Source organism: Microcaecilia unicolor, chromosome 3 (assembly GCF_901765095.1).
Source record: "Microcaecilia unicolor chromosome 3, aMicUni1.1, whole genome shotgun sequence".
Taxonomy (NCBI): Eukaryota; Metazoa; Chordata; class Amphibia; order Gymnophiona; family Siphonopidae; genus Microcaecilia; species Microcaecilia unicolor.
Genome location: NC_044033.1, coordinates 474,966,382 through 474,989,953, shown reverse-complemented (window position 1 = coordinate 474,989,953; position 23,572 = coordinate 474,966,382). Strand labels below are relative to the sequence as shown.

The 23,572-nt window shown below is 45.0% G+C and overlaps 1 protein-coding gene across 1 annotated transcript in view; it reads left to right on the top strand.

Annotated features, from left to right (window-relative positions):
• COL9A1 (collagen type IX alpha 1 chain) overlaps positions 1 to 23,572 on the top strand; it is a 285,908-nt gene that overhangs the window by 121,564 nt on the left and 140,772 nt on the right. Inside the window, exons 16-19 of the mRNA XM_030199004.1 lie at positions 5,768 to 5,800; positions 5,896 to 5,952; positions 9,131 to 9,184; positions 18,027 to 18,080. Of these exons, the coding sequence (XP_030054864.1) occupies positions 5,768 to 5,800; positions 5,896 to 5,952; positions 9,131 to 9,184; positions 18,027 to 18,080 (198 nt within the window). The remainder of the gene's footprint in view (positions 1 to 5,767; positions 5,801 to 5,895; positions 5,953 to 9,130; positions 9,185 to 18,026; positions 18,081 to 23,572) is intronic.

Genomic DNA, 23,572 nt, shown 5'->3' with positions numbered 1-23,572 from the left:
CTTGTTTTCTTACGACCAAGACACAAAAATATGCCCTAAATGACCAGATGACCACCGGAGGGAATCGGGGATGACCTCCTCTTACTCCCCCAGTAGTCACTAACTCCCTCCCACCCTCAAAAAAACAATTTTCAAAACTTTTTTTGCCAGCCTCTATGCCAGCCTCAAATATCATACTCAGGTCCATCACAGCAGTATGCAGGTCCCTGAAGCAGTTTTAGTGGGTGCAGTGCATTTCAGGGAGGCAGACCCAGGCCCATCCCCCCCTACCTGTTACACTTGTGGTGGTAAATGTGAGCCCTTCAAAACCCACCAGAAACCCACTGTACCCACATGTAGGTGCCCGCCTTCACCCCTTAGGGCTATGGTAGTGGTGTACATTTGTGGGGAGTGGGTTTTGGGGGGGGGTTTGGGGGCTCAGCACACAAGGTAAGGGAGCTATGCACCTGGGAGCATTTTGTGAAGTCCACTGCAGTGCCCCCTAGGGTGCCCGGTTGGTGTCCCTGGCATGTCAGGGGGACCAGTGCACTATGAATGCTGGTTCCTCCCATGATCAAATGGCTTGGATTTGCTCGTTTCTGAGATGGGTGTCCTCGGTTTCCATTATCGCCGAAAATCGGGGACAACCATCTCTAAGGTTGACCTAAATTTTGCGATTTGGGTGTCCCCGACTGTATTATCGAAATGAAGGATGCCCATCTTGTTTCGATAATACCGGTTTCCCCGCCCCTTCGCCGGGACGTCCTGCGAGGACGTCCTCATGAAAACTTTTGATTATGCCCCTCCACGCCATACTTTGTTTTGTTATTTGAATATTTTTACTGCTGTAATTGCCTATTGCTCATGTTTGATCTATTATTACTGTACACTGCCTTGAGTGAATTCCTTCAAAAAGGCGGTAAAGAAATCGTAATTAAAAAAAAAAAAAATCAAGTTTGCATGCACTAATTTTTTAAAGTGCAAAAACAAACCAAACATGCACGAATAAATGCACTTCTGTAGTGAATGAAGGCCAGATAAAGATTGTGGGCCTCTGCCACAAGTCTTATTCAGTAGTGGAGGAGTAACATAGTAACATAGTAGATGACGGCAGAAAAAGACCTGCACGGTCCATCCAGTCTGCCCATCAAGATAATTTCACGTGTGTTACTTTTTGTGTATACCTTACCTTGATTCGTATCTGCCATTGTCAGGGCACAGACCGTATAAGTCTGCCCAGCACTAGCCCCGCCTCCCACCACCAGCTCTGCAGCCTAGTGTAGCACCCTGAGAACCCAGGGAACTGGGTTTAATTTCCACTGCAGCTGCTTGTGACTCTGGGCAAATCACTTAACTCTCCCTTGCCCCAGGAACAAAATAAGTACTTGTATATAATATGTAAACCACTTTGGTTGTAACCACAGAAAGACCATGTCTCAAATCCCATCCCCTTTCCCTAGTGTCTCAGTAAAGGTTTATTTATATATAAACAGTAAAACCCTGCCCTCTGCATGTCATAAAAGACAATTTAGATGTACACACTGTAGGCTGTGCAAAAATATACCAAATCAGGCTTCACTGAGGCCACTTATTGTTTGAGGCAAGGCCTTTTTCCATTACAAAATTCCAGTCTAATGTCTACACACAAAATAAATCTTTAGGGGTCCTTTTACTAAGATGTGCTGAAAAATGAGCTGTGCTAGTGTAGGCTTGTGTTTTGAGCGCACGCAGATCCATTTTTCAGCGCGCCTGCAAAAAAGGCCTTTTAAAAATTCTTGCCGAAAATTGATGTGTGGCAAAATTAACATTGGCGCACGTCCATTTGGGGTCTGAGACCTTACCGTCAGCCGTTGACTTAGTGGTAAGGTCTCTCGTGTTAATGCGTGTCAAGTCGGAGTTACCGCCTGATTTTCATCGCGTGCCCTTCATGTGTCCGTTGGCAATCTGAACGGAAAATGTTTAGACCGGAGGTTTTGAGACAGCAGTGGCGAAATGAGAGCTCACGTCGACCACAGTCTTAACAGTCAAATGAAGGAGCCATTGAGGTGTTTGGCGTAAAAAAGCTAAGTACTTTTTTGTATAACATCGGAATGAGTTCTATATACGAATGATGTGGTAAACAATTTTTGAATATGTAAATTAAATAAATTCAGGAGGTTTTTTCCTATGATGAAGAGCCCCAGCCCTTCTATTTGCCATAAAGAGCATATGAAGGTGCTTCTTGAGGTTTTTCCTCCTGTTTCATAAAATCATTGGCTTACTGTAGTAAAGTTTCCAAAATGTATTTTATTCATTGGATTTCCCAAATAGTGGAAACTGAATCCCTGATATTGTTTAAGTAGGTTTAACTTTAGGTGCAGCCATTTGCACCAACAGAAACATGGTGCAAATACCTCTGCATAAATTTAGGCACAGATGCACCTATTCTATAAGTACGCGTGTAACTTAAAGGAACGCACCCAATCCGTCTGTGACCCACCCATGACCCTCCCATTTCCACAGCCCCCTTTTTGAATTTCAAAACAAATTTAGGTGCAGATGCCATGCCTAAATTTATGCACGTAAACAATTATTGCTGCTAATTAGCTCATTATGCAATTATGCACACGTGCCCAAATTAGCGTGTGCAATTTTTGGTAACTTTTATAGAATAAAGGGGGTTATTCCCTAAAACCTGTTGAGATTTGTCACATAGATGCAGATTCTGGAGGTAATTTATAAAGGACTAGCCATTAAGCCCGTAAAAACGGGCGAGTATTGCAGCCCTCCTCTCTCCCCTGGCCTCACCCCATCCACCGATCCTCCCCCCCATATCCAGTGACCTCCTCTTTCCCTTGGCTTCCCCCCTCCCCCCATGTCCAGCAACCCTCCTCTGTGCCCTGCTCTCACCCCAAGTCCAGCAACCATGGCCTCTCCCCCATGCCCTCCCCCCACGTCCAGCTACCCTCATCACCGCCGCTCCCGCCCCCCTCCGTGCTGGGCCCCCTGTACTGACCTGACAGCACCTCTCACCTCCGTGTGAAAGCGCTACAGGCAGCAGCAGATCGCTCTGCTGCTGCCTGCAGCGCTTCCACACGGAGGTGAGAGGCGCTGTCAGATCGGTGCAGGGGGCCCGATACGGAGGGGGGCAGGAGCGGCGGCGGGGAGGGGGGGAGGGTGGAGGTTGTTTCGCATGATGTTCCTTTCCAGGCGGCAGCGGTGGCATCCGACAATTCGACTCTGTTTACCTCTCTGTTCCGCCCTCTAACATCATGACGTCTTGACGCAAAAGCGGGACAGAGTGGGAAGTCTGTACTGCGCATTTGCAAGTGAGTACGGTCACTTGCTGTTTATATGTTTGATTTGGTTTGAATAAAGGCCATTTTATTCACATACACACCCTAATTCTATATATGATACTAAAAATTGCACACGTAAATATCGGCATGCAGCCAGTAATTGGGCGCTAATAATCAATTATCAGCGCTTATTGGCATTAATTTTAATTTGTGCATGCATCTTTAGGTACCAGGATCCATGCATAAAATTTACTTGTAGATTCAAAAAGGGGGCACTGCCATGGGAGGAGCATGGGCGGATCAGGGACATTCTTGGAATTTGCGCGCAGTTTTACTGAATAAGGGAGATCTACACCTAGTTGGTGTAAATGTTTGCACCCAATGGTATTCTATATACAGCGTTCAACTCTGAGTGTCATTTATAGAATAGCTGTTAGCACTAATTTTTATCGGCGCCAATTTTTCAGCACCATATACAGAATTAAATCCTAAAGGGCTTTTGTGAAATTACTTCAAAAGTTACATGTCAAAAGTATGCTCAGTGACAAGAAGGTATGTACTTTTAAGTGACCCACATATAGGCATGTTCATGGGCAGAATTTGGGTGCAGCACAGGCGGAATCGTGGTTTACATGAATGAGTTATAAAATAAGAAATCCAAAATTAAGAGATCAGAAGGGATAAACAGTAACAAAGAAAAACATAACCCAATCTGTGAAAATGTCTGTAATCTACCAGTTGGATACCTCACTCTCACTTATAATCATGGAGAAAAAAGACCTCAATGAATCACACAGTCAATTAAAGGCCTTTAGCCTTAAGCAAAAATCGCCATCATTGGTCAAAAAAACTCCATGCTCCTTTAAAGTTCTACATTCTAAAATATGTCATAGTAGCGTCTTCAAATGTGCTCAACATCCCTCAAAAGTTTTAAATCAATACTTAGCTGTGGCATTGAATTTCTGGGTTTCCAGAGCCAGCTAAACCATAGCTGGTTAAGTGTGATATTCAGTACTTAACCGGCTATGGGGCACCCTCGGTTTTCATCGATAATGGAAACCGATGGCGCCCTTCTCAAAAATGAACAAATCCAAGGCATTTGGTCGTGGGGGGGGGGGGGGGGGACCAGGATTCCTGGTGCACTGGTCCCCCTCACATGCCAGGGCACCAACCGGGCACCCTAGGGGGCACTACAGTGGACTTCGCAAATTGGTCCCAGGTGCATAGCTCCCTTACCTTGGGTGCTGAGCCCCCCAGAACCCACTCCCCACAACTATACACCACTACAATAGCCCTAAGGGGTGAAGGGGAGCACCTACATGTGGGTACAGTGGGTTTCGGGTGGGTTTTGAAGGACTCACATTTACCACCACAAGTGTAACAGGTAGGGGGGGATGGGCCTGGGTCCGCCTGCCTGCTTGAAGTCCACTGCACCCACTGAAACTGCTCCAGGGACCTGTATACTGCTGCGATGGACCTGAGTATGACATTTGAGGCTGGCATAGAGGCTGGCAAAAAAAGTTTTTAAAGTTGTTTTTTTGAGGGTGGGAGGGTGTTAGTGACCACTGGGGGAGTCAGGGGAGGTGATCCCCGATTCCCTCCGGTGGTCATCTGGTCAGTTCAGGCACTTTTTTGGGACTTGGACCTGAAAAAAAAGGACCAAATAAAGTGGACCAAATTCTCGCCAGGGACTCACTTCTTTTTTCCATTATCGGGTGAAGCCGGCCATCTCAAAGCACGCCCCCCATCCCGCCTTCGCTACCCTACCGAAACGCCCCCTTGAAGTTTGGCCGGCTCCGCGACAGAAAGTAGTTGGTGCTGGCCAAAATCGGCTTTTGATTATACAGTACCTATTTGGCCGGCTTTAGGAGATCGCCGGCCATCTCCCGATTTGTGTCGGAAGATGGCTGGCAATCTCCTTCGAAAATTAGGTGGATAGTGTGTGACAACAGTCAGATTTTAACTCGATTTAGTAAAATATTAAATAGTTGTTTGGAGTGACTTGTATTGGTAAAACTGAATAATTAAGTAACAAAGATCAGAAGGGATCTCGCTTCGAGCCTATGTTAACACAATTGTCAAAGAAAGCGAGCCCAATAACAGTATAGGTTCAGCAAGTGAAAAGTGGAAAAACGGGGGAAAAGACCTCAGAAAGTCGTGACACACAGCAACAATGCTGGATAATGGAATTTTTTGTTTGCAAACTTAGGGCCCTGTTTACTAAGGTGCGTTAGTGTTTTTAGTGTGCCTACACTTAGCAAGCATGCTAACCATGTAGGCGCCTATAGGGATATTGGAACCACGTACATGGTTAACGTGCGTTAAAAACATTAACGCGCCTATAATGCTGCTTAGTAAACAGGGCCCTTAATGCGTTTGAAATTTTGGAAAAGGATAGTTTTATATCAGTGTATGTCTCTTGTCACCATTAGAAAGAAAGGCTTGTGATTCTTTCCTTAATGTTTTGTCTGTCTGTGTTAATGTTCTTTCTTTGTTTTCATCTTTTTTAGGGGACAGTTACCCTCAACGGTGGAGACACTTTGGTAAATTATTTGCTTATTTTACAAAGAAATCACATATTTAAAGTATTTTGCTTTTAAAGTATATTTGTTAAATCTATATAAATTTAATTTTTCAGTGTCCTAACTCATGCGTTTCTGGCCACTCAGGGCATCCTGGTCTTCCTGGTATGAAGGTAAATGAATATTCACCAGAACAAAATGAACACATTATGAAGTTTTCTAGCTCTAGGATTATGGTAGCTTTGAACATGGGGGACAGTGGTAATATGGGGAAGCTCCATTGCATTATAGGCATGTGGGAACATGGACAAGGGTGATTCTGGAGCCTTGATAAACAGAGCCACACAGTGGGTTAAAGGTGAACATAAACTAATTTATTAATATGGTGGGGTTGGGGAGAATCTTGTTCACTTCACAGGTATGTGGAAAATAAACATAGCCAGTTATTTGACTCATGAATTGTTCTCTTGTGGCCTGCTTCGGTAGGGTCATGGTGTGCACTGCTGTCTCGCCAAAAACAGTTTCTTCATCTTGTCTTTTGCCTGGGACCCAGCTCTGTCTCTGACCAGATAACAATCACTGGCCTGTGTTTGGTTGGGCTTTCACACACAGCTCTGCAAGGCTGTACTTGGCCTACCTGGATGTTTCATCTGTAAATATCTGGGAGTCACATGTAGGTGGTGGAGGCATAGAGGGTGGGGCTCTGATTCTTCCCTCTGGGCCTCCTCGATCTAGCGATCTAGCTGTGCCCTGAGCCTTTATACTTCCTGGACCACGTCCTCCTGGTTCCGCCTTCCCTGTCACTTACCCCTTCCGGGTGAAAGTCTGAGGGTTAAGGTGGTTCTGCAACTGCGAGGGAGTATCGTTAAGGGGGAGCGGCAACTTCCTATAGACTACCTCACAGGGCACAACAATGGCTCTGTTTACTAAGGTACAGTATGCTAATGTTTTTAGGGCATGCTAATGCTAGAGACACCCATATATTCCTATGGGTGTCTCTAGCATTAGTGCATGCTAAAAATACTAGCATGCCTGTAGCGCGGCTTAATAAACAGGGACCCAAGTTTCTCTAGAAAATTTCTAAGAATAATTCTATAGTCTCTGAGGACAAGCAGGCCAGTTGTATTGTCACAGTTGGGTGACATGTGACAGAGCTCAGTGCGGATAATGACTAGCGAGAAGATTGTAGAAGTTTCTAGGAGCATTTCACCATGCATGGGCAGGTGCGTACTCGCCTGATGCGTGAGTGCAGGTCCCTCAGTCTTCATTTTTTCGAGGAGCAAGAAGGACGTCATTGTGTTCTCCTAACTGTATGTGTTTCTTTTCATTCGCAGTGCCTACCCATGCAGGTTTTTTCTTTATTTTTGTTTTTATTTTATCCTCTCTTGTTCCCTTTATAATAGTTTTAGTTTTTTTGGCTTTTAAAGTTTCCTTTATGTTTCACAAATTGCTAGGCCTACTTAGGCCGGAGCGTTGACCTGAATTTGAATGCTGCCCCTTTTTGAGGTTCACAATTGAGGAATTTAATTTGGCCGCGATTCTTTTCTCAATGTTAATGAAGATCCCCCCCTGGCTTCAAATGGTGCCCCCAATGTGATTTCAGTAATGAACCCGCACTCTGGGTACAGCTGGTGCCTTGGACCTAACCATGAACCTAACTCTTGTACTTTTTAAAAATGCAGCTGAGGACACAGAGGGTGTGTCAGGTGCAACAGGAGAGACTTTTTAGCTCCTTGAAGGCTGATCCATCGACATCAGCATCGGAAGCATTGACCTTGGGTGTGGATGTGGTTCCACTGAGGACAGGCACAGACTCACTCGGTCTGGTCTGAGTACGAAGAGGAGTCTGATTGGGACCACTCATGGGACTCAGAAGAAGACTCTTATTACTTTTCAGAGGAGGAGTCTTATGGGATTCCTTCTGATCCATCCCCGCCTCAAGAGAGAAGTAAATCTCCACCTGGCTTCAGCTATCCCATTAAAGTTGGAGACAGAGGAGGAGCCCAGTGGGGAGATGTTATCTGTTCTGAACTATGAGTCACCTCCTAAGGAAGGGGTCACAGTACCGTTGCATCCTGTCCTTAAAGATGCACTGATGAAGAACTGGAAAATCTCCCCTCTCAGTTCAGGTCACACCAAAGAAGGTGGATATGCAGTAACATATCCAGAAGGCTCCCAGATTTGAGAGGGCCCAGCTGCCTCACCACTCTTTGGTTGTCAAGCTAGGCGTTCCAGGACTGATGCTTCGGCTCCTGCGGGTAGAGAGGCTCGGACACTAGACTCTTTTTGGAGTTTGCCTATTGCCTGCATCCAGTCCTACCAGCTCTATATGAGCCTTTACTTGAAATCTTTGGTATGCAGTATGCTAAGTCTTGTGGATTATCTCCCTTAGGAGCAGGCCACAGAGCTTCACCAGTTGGCCAAAAATCAGCTGGAGTACATGAAGTATCTGGCCAGGGGTGCTTACAAGTGATATTGCATCCAGACTCTCCGCCATGGGTGTGGGGATGTACAGACTCTCATGGCTGCGTGTCTCTGACCTGGGACCAGCGGTTCAGGAGAGGTTGGCAGATGTACCTTGCTGAGGAGACAATCTTTTTGGGGACAAGATGGTGGAGATTGCTGACCTCATCAAGAAACATACTGATAGCATCCAGTCCCTGCCTCAGCAGTCTCCAGCTGCAGCCTCTTCTTTCAGGAGGTTTAAGAGTGGGCCTAGATGGCGACCCTACTGCTCTCAAAGGCAAAGGTTTCCGCCGCCTTCTTGTTCTGCTCAGAACCCCTAGGCCCAGCATTCTCAGCCTCGTCAGTCCTGACCATTGAAGTCCCAGCCGGCTCCCCATTCAAAGCAGGGAATGAGCTTTTTACTGGCTCCACGAGAGCATAGCCGCAGTATAAGTAACCATCCCAGACAGATACTGGTAAGGGGAGGCTGAATTTTTTCCATCAAAGGTGGCCCCTTGTAACCTCTGACCAGTGGGTTTTTCAAATAGTCCATCTTGGTTACACACTACATTGGCATTAGAGACCACCAAATTTCCCACCGAGAGCATCTTAACTTCAGCTTTCAGGTACCTGAAGAGGAAATCTCCGCCCTTCTACAGTTGAACCCATGCCACTAGAGGAAGAAGGGATTCTATTCCCTTGTGCCCAAGAAAACAGGAGGATTTCGTCCCATCCTAGCATTTTCAGGAAAGGTATTACAAAATGAGAGAACTTATAGAGGTTGATAGACAGTGTGTTTAAAATGGCTATCCATTCATTTTGTGAACATCTCTGAATAATAAAAACATGAATGGCTGACCATGTGCTATCGACAACAAGTTGTACCAGCTTCTTTGTTTATTTTAGGGTCACAAAGGTGCTAAAGGAGAGGTTGGTGAGCCAGGAAAACAAGGCCATAAGGTAAGACAAATCTGTATTACATAGACCAGCAGGCATGAAAGACTGATGAGGAGTCAGAAAAAAAGAACCACTGCACTGCTCATGTATGAAAATACATCAAGGCAGGTCATGCAAAGTATTGTAGTGCGTGCCCAAGTGTAAAGTTACATAGGATCTCTATAACCCCATTAAATACTAATATATTCAGTTTCTCATTGCATTCATTTGTAATGACACACATACTGCATCTCTGTCAGTAACATTCACAACTGAATAGTTACATGATTAGTTTGAATTGAAAGAGACTACGAGAACCATCAGATTATTTTCCCTGCCTATTCTGCGTTTCCTTCTACAGTTCCCCTCTTACAATTACTCAGAATACCAAAAATTTTACAGAGGATCATTTTAGCTGGCTGGTTTGCAGCTGAAAATAGCTTTAAATTTAGCTGGCTAAACTGTGCTGACTAGATTTCAGCCTGCAACAGCTGTGTACATCTAAGGGATCTATTTATCAAGGTGTGATGCTTGTTAATAAATATTATTTACCTCAAATCCCATAATTTGCAATGGGGCTTATCCTATATAATAATTTGCACCTCCAACGTTCTACATCTGGATGCCTGAGTTTGTAACATCCATAACCACTCATTGCCCCGCCCTCGCGTCAAAATGTAGTGATGTCAGAGGGCGGAACAGTGAGAGGGAAGGGAAGCCAGCCAGCCAGAGAAAGTTCAGGTACAAATCGAGGGGAGGAGAGAATCGCGGGAGAATTGCCCCCTCCCTCCCCCCAAGTTCCAGGCCCCCCTCTCCTCCGAGTTCCAGGTCCCCTCCCTCCTTCTCCTCCAATTTCCAGGCCCCCTCCCTTTCCCTCTCCTCCGAGTGCTAGCCCGACCTGTGCTGGCCGCCCTCTTCTCCCAGTTCTTTGCCTGCTCCTCGCCTTCCTGCGTGCCACCCAGAATTTAAAAGTTCTTACGTCAAGGTCCGGCAGCATCAGTGAAAGGCGAGCAGGTATGGCGCTTCAGCCTGCCTTCCCTTCTCTCTCAGCTCTGCCTCTGGTCCCGTCCTCATTTCCTGTTTCCGCAAGGGCGGGACCAGAGGCAGAGCTGAGAGAGAGTAATCCCGTATTCCCAGAACATATTCAATAACACCTTAAAAGAGTTCTTAGGATCTGTGAGATGTACCAACAGATTATCTGCAAAGCAGTGGCATAGCTAGGTGGGGCGCCAGGGGAGTGGCTGCTCCCTTAAACGGAGTTCTGCCGGCACCTATTTTTTTTTGTCCTGTTGCACTGAAAATGTGCGCAGACACTGGTGGAAGTCAACTCTCGCTCTCTCCCGCGCCGTCAACCTGCCTCATCCTGGCTCCCCTTCTGCTGCAAAGGCCACTATTTTAAATGTATACTTGTCTGTCCCCACCCATTTCACCGCTGGGGTGGAAAGGACATCCCTAATAAAGGAGACTGGAGTCAGAAGAAACAATAGTGGAGACAAAGGACAACCCTGTCGTGCCCTCGAAGGGGTGGAATAATATGCTTCCCCATAAGTTTATAAAATTTCACCCTATATCTGTCAGTTCCCGGGGCCTTTAACAAGAAGCTCTACTTAATCACCCAGGCGATTTCATCAAACGTTAAGGGGGAATTCAAGAGGTCCTTATCCTTTGAAGACAGTTTAGGAACTTCTACATTTTCAAGATACATGTGTTGCCCAAGGGCATACAATGGGATACAGTACTCCTTAAAGATTTGACATATTCCCACATTCGTATGTTGGAGCTGTCCCCTCCTGTCCCTAAGTGCCACCACCCTTCTGGGTACCACTTGGGTAGAAATCAACCAGGCTAGAAATTGTCCCCCTTTGTTACCATGTTTAAAACGGTGATACTTATAATAGGTCAGTGACTTTTTGGCCCGTTGGTGCAACAATTCATTCAAAGTGGTCTGCAAAGTCAATAGGTCTTGCTTAGTGTCATCAGTAACTAGAGCCCCATGTCGTTGACGAGCAACCCTGACCTTATGTTCCAAGCGAATAATGTCCTGATCTCTGGTTTTCTTTTTGTGAGAAGAATAACTAATGATATCCTCCCGGGGAACCACTTTTGCTGCTTCCCAGAATAAAATAGGGTTATCATCATGTGCAGCATTATTCAGTTTGTACCTATGCCAACAGTCCGAGAGATATGTCATAAATCTAGTATCCCATAAATATGTAAAGGAAATTTCCACACCATTGGTACCTGCTCAGCACTGATCACCACCCAATCCACTCATATCATTGCATGGTCAGAAATTTTGCATGGGCCTTTCTCTGCCTCCCGAATGGAGGACAGTAGAACATAGTTAATGGGAGAGTGCGTTCTTTGCGCCTGGGATAAATGCATATAGTAACACCTATTTTTAAAAAGGGAGCCAGGGGTGATCCAGAAAATTACAGATCAGTAAGCCTGATGTCAGTTCTGGGCAAAATAGTAGAAACTATTATAAAGAATAAAATTACTGAACTCATAGACAAACATGGTTTAATGGGACAGAATCTGCATGGATTCAGCCAGGGGAAGTCTTGCCTCACAATTTGCTTCATTTTATCAAAGGCATGAATAAACATGGATAAAGGTGAGCCAGTTGATGTAGTGTGTCTAGGTTTTCAGAAAGCTTTTGACAAAGTCCCTCATGAGAGACTCCTGAGAAAAATAAAAATCCATGGGATAGAAGGCAATGTTCTGTTGTGGATCAGGAATTGGTTGATGGATAGAAAACAGAGGGTAGGTTTAAATAGCCAATTCTCTCAGTGGATGAGAGTGAATAGTAGAGTGCCCCAGGGATCTGTACTGGCACAGGCACTATTTAACATTTATTAATTATCTGGAAATGAAAATGACGAGTGAGGTGATTACATTTTCAGATAACACAAAACTATTCAAAAGTTGTTAAAACAAATGTGGATTGTAAAAAATTGCAGGGTGGGCATCCAAATGGCAGATGAGATTTAACATGGACAACTGCAAGGTGATGCACATTGGGAAGAATAATCTAAATCATCGTTATTTGATGCTAGGTTCCACCCTAGGTGTCAGCACCCAAGAAAAAGATCTTGGTGTCATCATAGACAATACACTAGATCTTTTGCCCAGTGTGTGGTGGCAGCCAAAAAAGCAAATAGAATGCTAGGAATGATTAGGAAAGGGATAGAAAATAAGACAAAGAATATTATAATGCCTCTGTATCGCTCCATGGTGAGACCACACATTGAGTATTGTGTGCAATTCTGGTCGCTGTATCTTTAAAAAGATATAGCAGTATTAGAAAAGGTTCAAAGAAGGGCAACCAAAATGATTAGGAAAGGCTTAAGAGGTTAGGACTTCTCAGCTTGGAAAAGAGATGGCTGAGTGGGGATATGATAGAGGTCTGCAAAATACCGAATGGTGTAGAACTGGTAAACATAAATTGATTTTTTACTCTTTCAAAAAGTACAGAGACTAAGGGACGCTCAAGGAAGTTACATGGTACTACTTTTAAAACAAATAGAAGGATATATTTTCTTACTCAACGAACAGCTACCCTCTGGAACTCCTTACCAGATGATATGATATCAGCGGTTAGGGTATCTGAGTTAAAAAAAAAAGTTCCTGGAGGAAAAGTCCATAGTCTGCTATTGAGGTAGACATGGGGAAAGACACTGCTTGTCCCTGGGATCAGTAGCATGAATCTTGCTACTCTTTGGGATTCTGTCAGGTACTTGTGACCTGAATTTTGGAAGTAGATGGACTATTGGTTCTGACCCAGTAAAGCTATTCTTATGCTCTTATAAAGTTCTTTAGTCTTGCATGTCAAGGAATGACTAAGTTACAGAAATAAGTCTTCTTAGCATAGCAGATAACATGACTAGATTTTGTCACTGCCCTCCACCAACATGATTTAGCAGAGTGATTCCCAAGCCTGGTCCTGGAGTACCCCTTGCCAGTCAGGCTTTTAGGATATCCACAATGAATATACATGAAAGAGATTTGCATATAATGGAGGCAGTTTATACCTTTTTGGAGTTTATTTTCTTTGAGCCCTGCCCTGTGGACTGCAGGGGGCCGGGAGGCTGAGTGGCCAGGGTGGAGGCAAGATCCCGAAGACCCTCGTGCGGAGGGCAGGATCTTTCACAATATTCATTGTGGATATCCTGAAAACCTGACTGGCAAGCAGTACTCCAGGACTGGACTTGGGGAAACACTGATTTAGCATGTTCAGAAGGAGAGCAACACTGTTGTCTCTCCAACCTTTGCCCCTTCTTTTCAGGGATTTCAAATATGATATGACCAAGGTTGCCTCTGTTCATTCCCTGTTCTAACATCCCTCTATGGTGCTATGTCATCAAAAATACCCTCCACTATTCCTTCCCATTCCTTCACCAAACTATTCAGAGACTGTTCCTCCTTTTCCCAATGTGCTTCTTGCCAGCAGACACAGAAACATCTACCCACCCCCATTTTCACAAAAAAACACCTCTTCCTGTGAACCCACCTTTCCAATCATCATTTCTCTGTTAGAAGAAAACAAATTCCACAGGAATGGATCTGCCTCTCCCCAAACTTTCAAACCATACATAATTTCTCAGACCTCCAAACCCTGACCATGGCTCCTATCTACTTGTCGCATAATTATATTGTTACCTGATTACTCTCCACTACTGTTTGACTCTCCAAAACAATAGCTCTTTGCTCCACTACTAACCTGCGAATTGTATGGCAGCCACGCCTCTACAATGTAATGTAGATACGCTGTTTACTGTAGGAATGCCCCCCCCCCTCACCACATAAAACCCAAAACAAAACAATTTAGGGTTCCTTTTACTAAGCGGCAGTAAGCCCAATGTGGGCTTACCATTCACTATACAGGAAGTACCGCCGGGCTACCACAGCAGCCCGGCGGTACTTCCAACCCCTAGTGAGCCGTCATTTCTGGTGCTATAAAATGCAGTTATTTTTGTAGCGCCGGAGTATACCCAGCGATAATCAGTCAGTGCAGCGCACTGACCAGTTACCGCCGGGTTAACGCGGTAGCCTTTACCGCCACCTCAATGGGTGGCGGTAAGGGCTTCCCCCTGAAATGGCTGCACGGCAAGTAAAGCACTTGCCGCCCGGCCATTTTATGTAGGAAAGCGAGTCTTCCCTTTTACCAGCAGGGGGCCTTGGCGCGTGTATAAAACATGCGCCGACGCCAGCAATAGCCCCCTTTTGCCTCAGCTTGGTAAAAAGGGGCCCTTAATGCAGAACGATATGCACACATTTTGCAGTTACGGCAGGACACCTGAGTGTGTCCCACAATATGCCATTTTAAGGTGTGTTAAGCACTTGTTAGCACCCTAACAGCCTAGTAAGAGGGCCCCTAAATGATCATTCCCCAGTAATAAGAAAAAAAACAGAGTACACTGATGCGCTAAAGGGATAGTTGAGAAAAAGACAAATGTTTTGAATAAATGATTTCAGCCCCCTCCCCCCTATTTTAAAGATTGTTCTGTGGATACATACACAAAATTTGGTGGGCAGACCTGGATTAAATATGCAGAATCTCTAGGCTGAAACCATGTCTCTGCTACACATAAAATCTGCAAATGATGATGGATGCTGGTGTCATAGATAAGATGCTATTTATTCTTGATTGGACAAGAATTAAGATCTACTTTAACAGGGTTCAGAAAGCAAACGAGAATCAGCAAGGGATGTTAGTGGCTGCTGATAGGATTTAATAGGCACTACAGCATCTTACCTTAGAACATCAGGGATGGGCAGTGGTTGTGGGTTCACAGGTGGCTTACTGAATGCACAATACCAGGATTTGCTCAAATTGACGCACTGGAAGCAAAAATTAGGTGTGAATAAATGGAATGAACTGCTTGGGTTCATTTGATTGCCTGAAGGAGTGCACTAAGGAGCATGCCACATGCAGTGGCGTAGCCAAGGGTGGGCCTGGGTGGGCCCAGGCTCACCCACTTTGGGCTCGGGCCCACCCAGTAGCAGCACACTTATGATGTGGTTGGCAGGATTCCCAAACCCCACCAGCTGAAAACTCCCAACAACTGCCTGCATACCTTGTAAATAGCAGATCTTCGCCTGCAGTGAGCAGCGACTGATACATACTGCTCGCACCGGCCCCACAGCCTTCCCACTGATGTATTCCCACCTATGCGAAAACAGGAAGTTTCATCAGAGGGAAGGCTGTGGGGCAAACATGAGCAGTGTGTATTAGTTACTGCTCGCTGTCGATGAAAATCTGCTATTTAAAAGGTATGCAGGGGAGGGGAGGATGTTTGAGAGACCATATGACTTGCAGGCAAGAGAGGGAGAGACCAAATCACTTGTGGGACAAGGCAGAGTTCTTCTGCCCACCCATTTTAGGTCCAAGCCCACCCAAAATTGGGTGTCTGGCTACGCCCCTGGCCACATGTATGTACAGTAGAAATAGCCTCCTACTTTAATATCACCTCTAGGCCTCAGGGAGGTGTGGTCATATGCCACGGTGGGTCAGAATGGAGTTCATGCAAGAACAGGAGCAGTCAGCAGCTATGTTGAGACAGAGAGCAACAAGTTCAGTGTAGACAGCAAAGTATGGGCATTTGAGCTTCTTCAAAATAATTGCACCACAGACATGTGCAATAAAAATAATTTCCTGCTTTGGTGTCACCCTGGGATGTCTTCAAGTACCACAGTAGGTTACAATGGAGAAGGACAGCAGCTGTGGTGGGGGTTTGGGGGGGGCACAAGTGCCATGGTGCATCAGAATGGGGTTGAGTAGCAACAGGAGCAGACAGCAGCTATAGAGAGACAGAAACATGCGTAATACAGAGAGAGGATAACTGCTGAAAGCCTGTTGTGGATATATTGTTAGTCCAATGAAAAGGTATCATCTACAACTTGTAAAAATCGTCAGGGTTTTTTTTTTAAATGCCTGCCCTAGAAATAGTGCTTGTAATTAAGTACACATCCTTTTAGGCAATTTCTTTCAAATATTCTGAATCTAACAACAACAACAACAACAACAACAACAAAAAAAAAGACAAACCATTTCAGGTTTTAATTTTAAGAGATGAGACATGAAAATGGGAATATTATGATGGCAGTTTTCCTATGAACCCTTAGCTCTAAGGCACGAATAGAAGAGTATCTTATAAGATCATAGTAAGATTGCTTTTCTCTCAGTCACTGATGCTGGAGCCTGGCACCATCTTCTCTATATTATATGTGCAGGAAGGAAGAAATTTGTTTATTTCTCAATCCAGGTTTCCATGGTGAAATCAGAGACAGGTAATCAAAGGGCCACGAACAAAGACTTTTGTTACTTTTTTTCTTTAATAGAGTGATACACAAACAGAAGGTACCTTTTGTATTTCTTGTAATTGCTGCAGAAGGTACTATAATTCCTGTACTGCTGTAATAAAGCTTCATAGCACCCTGTTTCTCCAGTCAAATGTCATTTTTTGAGTACTGCCATCAGGACAACAGCTGTATTTTAGTTTCTGAAAGAAAAAAAGTCTCAAGTAACCAAAATTGGCCAGAGTCTATTTTAGAAGTAAAATATAAATATAGATGTAAATATTTAAAGGAAAAGAATCATTTTTTGAAGGCATTTGCTTTTTTTTTTTTTTTTTTAAGAATTTATGAATAAGGCTTTAGTTATACTAATACCCACTTACTCTGCTGAATGTCCTACACTTTATTTTACACATTTAGGGGTAAATTCTATAAGTAGCACCTCAAAATTATTACTGAAACTTTTGTGTGCTATTCTATAAATGTTATGCGTCTTTTATAGAATATCGCTTGGGGGGGGGGGGATTCTATATATGGCACCTAAAAAATCCACGCAGAAAACATTTTTGCCTAAGCATATTCTATAAACAGTGCCTAGATTTAGGCGTGATATATAGAATATGCTTAGTTGGTATCCCATCGCCTAAAACTATGCGCATCCAGTCTTGTTATTCTAGATCATTGAAGGTACAGGACAAGCTAAGGAGTAACGGACAACAAGTCATACCCACTTTGTAAATGCTTAAAACTGCACTAGTCTGTGTGTTAGTAAACACTGGCCACAAAGTCAGGGAAAGGAGAAGAAATCTTTCTAATTCATAGTACTTTAGAGTAAACTGAAACATATAGCTGAATATTGTCAGCATGCATAAAAATATTAAAAACCCACACTGTGAAGTTTTCTCAGAGGTTTCAGATCGATATTAAATAAAGTTGGATAAATAATTGAGCCTAGTAGGACCCCATAACACAGTTGCCAAGGATTTGAAGAACTGTTTTCAATATTCACTTTTTATGATGATCTTTGTGTTAGAATGAATAGAACCATTTAAGAACTATACATTCAACATCAGGCTCAGACAAATGGTCAGTTAACACCTGGTGATCGACCATATCAAACACAACAAAGTCTACACTGAAATTCAAGTACAGGGATTTCTAAATGAAATTCCTGCACATTTTTGATATCTGTTTCTTAGCTGTGTGACTGCATATTAGGAGCACAGATAGTGTGAATTAGCCCCATATCATAGGAGCCAGCTCTGTGGGTGCAAGTGGGTGCTGAACACCCCCTATATTGAGCAAGCTCCTTCATTTTGTCCAGGGAGGGGTATTGTGTATTGTGTTTAGCACCCCCCCCAGCCATTTTGAAAAGTTGGCACTTATGCACCATATTGTTTTGTGGGTATATGCATTGGGTTTTTCATACCTATACACTGTTTCATTTTTTTGTTGTTATTGTGTTGTACAACTCTTTCCTCTCTCTGCTCTCTTTATATAATGCCCTGTCTATAAGTGTTCTGCCTTTCTATACTTGATGAGTAATAATGATGTGTTTTCCCTTCAGGGTGAAGAAGGTGATGAGGGACCTCCTGGGGAAATTGGCGCTCAAGGCCCTCCAGTAAAGTATTTTCTGTTCAATAACACTATTGACTTTTTTAGTTTTATAAAATTTAGCCATTTCAAACATTCTCATGTTGACCTCCTAGGGAACACCAAAGAGTAGGCTAAATTTGAGTGTCTGTTTCTCTGTTCAAGGGATGGCAAAGAAAAAGTAAGCTATGTTTCATTTTATGTTTATTGGTATATGATATATTGCTTATTTTATGGAAAAACATCTCTCCCCCCCCAAAAAAAAAAAAATATAGGAACCAGTACCATAGAGGAGTTCAGCTCTATAAGAGAGGGTGTATTCCTTTACATTTGAGTAATAAGATTTTAGAGTTTCAATTGAGCTTAAATAGGATTTGTCCCAAATAGTAGTATCAGTTTCAGAAAGCAATGAATACAAGACCACAAATGAATAATGTTATACATTTGGGTTTGCGAACCGGAAGTAGATAGTTGTTACGTTCCTCACCTACGCGTCTGATTCGCCAGCGAGGTGCGGTCCGGCAGAGCTAGCCGGCTTTTTGATGTTTCTCCAGGATGGGTCTGTTTCAGTTTCCCAAGTCTGGCAGCCGTCATCCGGCTTAGAGCACGGGCAGCGGCCATCTTGGCTAGCTCAGGAGGGGGCGGCCATCTTGTATAAACGAGATCAGGAAGGAACTCCATATTTGGTCTTGGGAGGATCTCCTATGGGGGCAGCCATGTTGGCTTCACCTGAGTTTGGTTTGCTCAGATTTCTTCACTATTTAAAGCACTGCCTCCAGGCCTTCATTGCTTTGGCCTCATTTGGTCTGAGGAGTTGCTGTCGGAGTGCTGTTCACCGACTTCTTTCTGTTCCTGTTTTCCTGTGTACCAGACCTTGGCTAGTTATCTCGGATTTTGCTTGTTTGCTGCCTTGACTCTGGACTGATTTGACTATTTTTTGCCTGTTGGAGTACTGGTTCTGGACTGTGTCTGTTTCCTGCTATCCTGGTCAGCGGCTGTGCAACCCCGCCGGTTCCTGAAGTCCTGGTGGCCGCCTGCAGCTGGGGGCTCAACTCCCGGTGAGCGGTGGTCGCTTCCCAGGTGAAGCTAGGGGTTGTCTGGCTGCCTGACCGAGTGCGGTGTCACTCCATCTCTGCCGTGCTCAGTCGGGGCACAGGGGCTCAGTACTACCGGGTCATAACAGTAGTCTCTGACTTGTATAGCACATGGTGCCTGTGGCAAGAGTCATTTTGAGGGTAGTCAGAACAGCAGCAGTGAAAAAAAGATGCTCCCGTTGCTCTGCAAATAGTTTTAAACATCAGGGAAGTTAGGAGAAGACTGGAGCTGGGGGCTGCAAAAGTGGAAGTGTGTGAAAAGGGGGCTGCAGCTGCAACTGGAAGCTTTTAAAAGGGGCAGGTGTGAGAAGGGGGCTGGATAAAGTGGACAGGTGAGAAGGGAGCTGAAGGCTGAAAAGGGATCAAGAGGGAGAAGAGGGCTGGAGCTGGAGGCTGCAAAAAGAGGGTGTGTGAGAAAAGGGGGCTAAAAAAGGAGGTATGTAGAAGATGGGAGCGTCAGCTGGAGTTGGCGGAAGTTTGAGAGAAGGGGGCAGGGACTACAGCTGAGGACCGAAAAGAGGGGCAAGTGGAAGAAATGGGTTGGAGCTGAATTTGGGGGTGTAAAAAGGAACAGTTGAGAGAAGGGAGCTGTGGGTTGACAAAAGGGGCAAGAGGGAGAAGGAAGCTGGGTCTGGACTTGGTGGCTAAAAGGGAGGGGCAGTTCGCAGAAGGGGGCTGAAGAATGGGAGAACACAGAAAGAAAATGACGGCAGATAAAGACCTGAATGGTCCATCCAGTCTGCCCAACATTCACACTCATTATCAATTCATGGTTAAACCAGCAATGAATGTGGTGTAAAATACTTGATGCTGGTAAAGAATGAGAAGAGAGGCGGGGCAAAGGATGATGGGGAATGGGGAAAAAGAGAGGGAGGGCTATGAAGAAGGTGAGGAACAAAGGAAAAGGCCAGATAATTGAAGGAGGTAAGAAAGGGTGGATCAAGGGAAGGTAAAAAGGGAAATGGGAGCCTGAATATAGGAGTAAGACAAAGATTGAAGCTGGAGGGGGGGATGAGTGACAGGAAAGTAGCTGGGATTGGTAAGAGGGTGAGAGGCAAAGACATAACCTGGGGAGGCAATGAATGCAATGGGTTCAAAAGGAGACTAGAAAGTGGGTGAAAGACAGGAAATATGAACTGGTAAAGAATAAGACAGGTAGAAATGGGAGAACAAGAGAGGTAAGAAAAAAAGCTGGTAAGTAGGTGAATGAGGGAGACTGAGTATGAGGAAGGGCTTAAAAAATCCAGAGATGAAAAAAATGAAACAGAAGGATCAGTCAAAGTTTAATATAGAGGAGGAAGAGGACAGACAATGAGGAAGAGGAAAATTAGATCCTGGAAAAGGACTTAGGAGAAAATCAACAAGAAATAGTAACCAGGACTTCAAGTGGAATAACCAAATAGACATCAAATTTAAAACAAATTTTACCCCCCTGTTTACTAAGCCGCGCTAGCAGCTGTCGCACAGCAATGCCAACACAGCCCATTCAAAGTGAAAGGGCTGTGTCGGCATTACGCGAAACCCAGAAATTCAATGCTGGGCCATGTCTGGGCACTGGCATTGAATTTCTGGGTTTGCGAAACTGGCTAACACATAACTGGTTAAGTGTGATATTCAGCACTTAACCGGGTAAGGGTTACTGCATAAAGATAGGACTGACATTTATGTGGTCCTTTTTATGTGGTTAACCTGGACAGTTAAGTTCTGAATATCAGCACTTAACCAGCCAAGTGCTGACTATCAGGCTCCTTTTCAAAAGAGAAGGACGCCCATCTTTCGACACAAATCGGAAAATGAACGTCCTTCTCACAGGGTCGTCCAAATCAGTATAATCGAAAGCCGATTTTGGACGTCCCCATCTGCTTTCTGTCGCAGGGACGGCCAAAGTTCTCGGGGACGTGTCGGAGGCTTAGCGAAGGCAGGACTTGGGCGTGCCTAACACATGGACGTCCTCGACCCATAATGGAAAAAAAAGGGCGTACCTGACGAGCACTTGGACGACTTTACCTGGTCCTGTTTTTCTTACGACCAAGCCACAAAAAGGTGCCCGAACTGACCAGATGACCACCGGAGGAAATCGGGGATGACCTCTCCTTACACCCCCAGTGGTCACTAACCCCCTCCCACCCTCAAAAAATATCTTTAAAAATATTTTTTACCAGCCTCTATGCCAGCCTCAAATATCATACTCAGGCCCATGACAGCAGTATGCAGGTCCCTGGAACAGTTTTAGTGGGTGCAGTGCACTTCAGGCAGGTGGACCCAGATCCACCCCCCCTACCTGTTACAGTTGTGGTGATAATTGTGAGCCCTCCAAAACCCACCAGAAACCCACTGTACCCACATGTAGGTGCCCCCTTCACCCGTAAGGGCTATGGTAGTGGTGTAAGTTTTGGGTAGTGGGTTTTGGGGGGGGGCTCAACACACAAAGTAAGGGAGCTATGTAGCTGGGAGCAATTTCTGAAGTCCACTACAGTGCCCCCTAGGGTGCCCGGTTGGTGTCCTGGCATGTCAGGGGGACCAGTGCACTACGAGTGCTGGCTCCTCCCACGACCAAAGGGTTTGCATTTGATCATTTCTGAGATGGGCGTCCTTGGTTTCCATTATCGCCGAAAATCAGAAACGACCAAGTCTAGGGACGACCATCTCTCAGGATGACCTAAATTTCAAGATTTGGGTGTCCCCGACCATATTATTGAAATGAAAGATGGACGTCCATCTTGTTTCGATAATACGGGTTTCCCCGCCTCTCCATCAGGATGTTTTGCGAGGACGTCCTCAGGAAAACTTGGGCGTCCCTTTCAATTATGCCCCTCCACGGCTCTGGAATGCCCCCAAAATAGCTGGTTTTGAGTACGGCACTAGCCAGTTATTTTCAGCGGTACAGTGCCGCTGAAAATGACCAGTTAGCCCTGAACAGGCAATTTAATTGGCCAGGGGCCATTTCTGGCTGGTTAAATCGCATTGAATATCAACCCTGTAAATTCTATGTTGGGCTGTTCTTTTTCCTACTAGAGGTGTATCGATTTTCTAGAATGTTTGCAGTGCTGGCTTTGCATAGGTAGGGTTAGTGCAGTTTGAGTTAGAGAGTTGCAGGGGGACAGAAATCCAACCCGTCCCCACCCGTCCCCACTGGAATCCAACCCATCCCCACCCATCCCCGTAGGAAATCAAACCCATCCCCGCCCATCCCCGTGGGGAATCTAACCCGTCCCCGCCCGTCCCCACAGGGAATCTTACCCGTCCCCGCAAGAATTTAACCTGTCCTCACCCACAAGAATTTAATGGTACATTAAAAAAAAATTCCTGTCAGCTCTCTCAATCTCTGGGTTTGAGCCGCAGCACTGCAGGCAAGGAAGGAACGGAAGCTGGAACACTCTGGTGCGCACATATAACACTTCTCTGATTCACTGGCACTGTGTGCTAAGAGATCACCACATGCACGCGCCAGTAGGTCAGGTGACATCTGATGCTCATGCTTATGTCAGAGCTGAGGTCTGCGCATCAGCCCGGAAGCAGAGAGGATTAATAGTAATAGTAAATGACAGCAGATAAAAACTGGATCGGTCCATTCAGTCTGCCCAATAGTCACAATCATTATCAATTCATGATTAAATCAACAATGAATGTGATATTATATACTTGATTACGGTCTTTCTGTGGTGTTTCTGGGACATAGACCATAGAAGTCCGCCTGGCCCTATCTTTATGTTCCAACTGCTGGAGTTGCCCTCAATGCCCACTCCAGCCTATTCATCTTCTCATTTGCAGGACACAGACCGTAAAAGTCTGTCCAGAACTGTCTTCATGTTCCAGCCACTAAAGTTGCTGTCTAAACCCTTTCCAGCCCATCCAAAACCAGATTGCCATTTATGAGACACAGACCATACAGGTCTCCCGGTATCGGCCCTAGTTTATCACAGCCAGAGTCACCATGTAAGTGTTATGCAACACATCCACACACATGCAGCCATTTAAGTTTAGGTTTTTTATAACTTCCTTTTTCTAAATAGAGATCCTCTGTGTTCATCCCATGCCTTTTTGAATTTTGCCACCATTTGTATCTCTACCACCTCCTTAATGGAGGCTTTCCACATCTGTGCTGTTAAAGCAAGGAGGGAGGAGGAGGAGACAGCATTCAAAGAAATTGGTACTCGGTAGGTGAGAGGCAAGAGGTGCAGCATACACTTCCACGGGAACCCCACAGAAACTGCTTCTGTCCACACGGGAACCCCACAGGAACTGCTTCCGTCCCCAAGGGATCCCCGCAGAACTGCTTCTGTCCCCGCGGGAATCCCACGGGTTCCGCGGGATTCCCGCAAACCCCGTTCCCGTGCAACTCTCCAGTTTGAGTGTCTATTTGCAAGGTTTTGTGTTACTTCAAAGTGTCTGGTAGTAGAGGGAATTTGCTGTTGCTGATGTGACA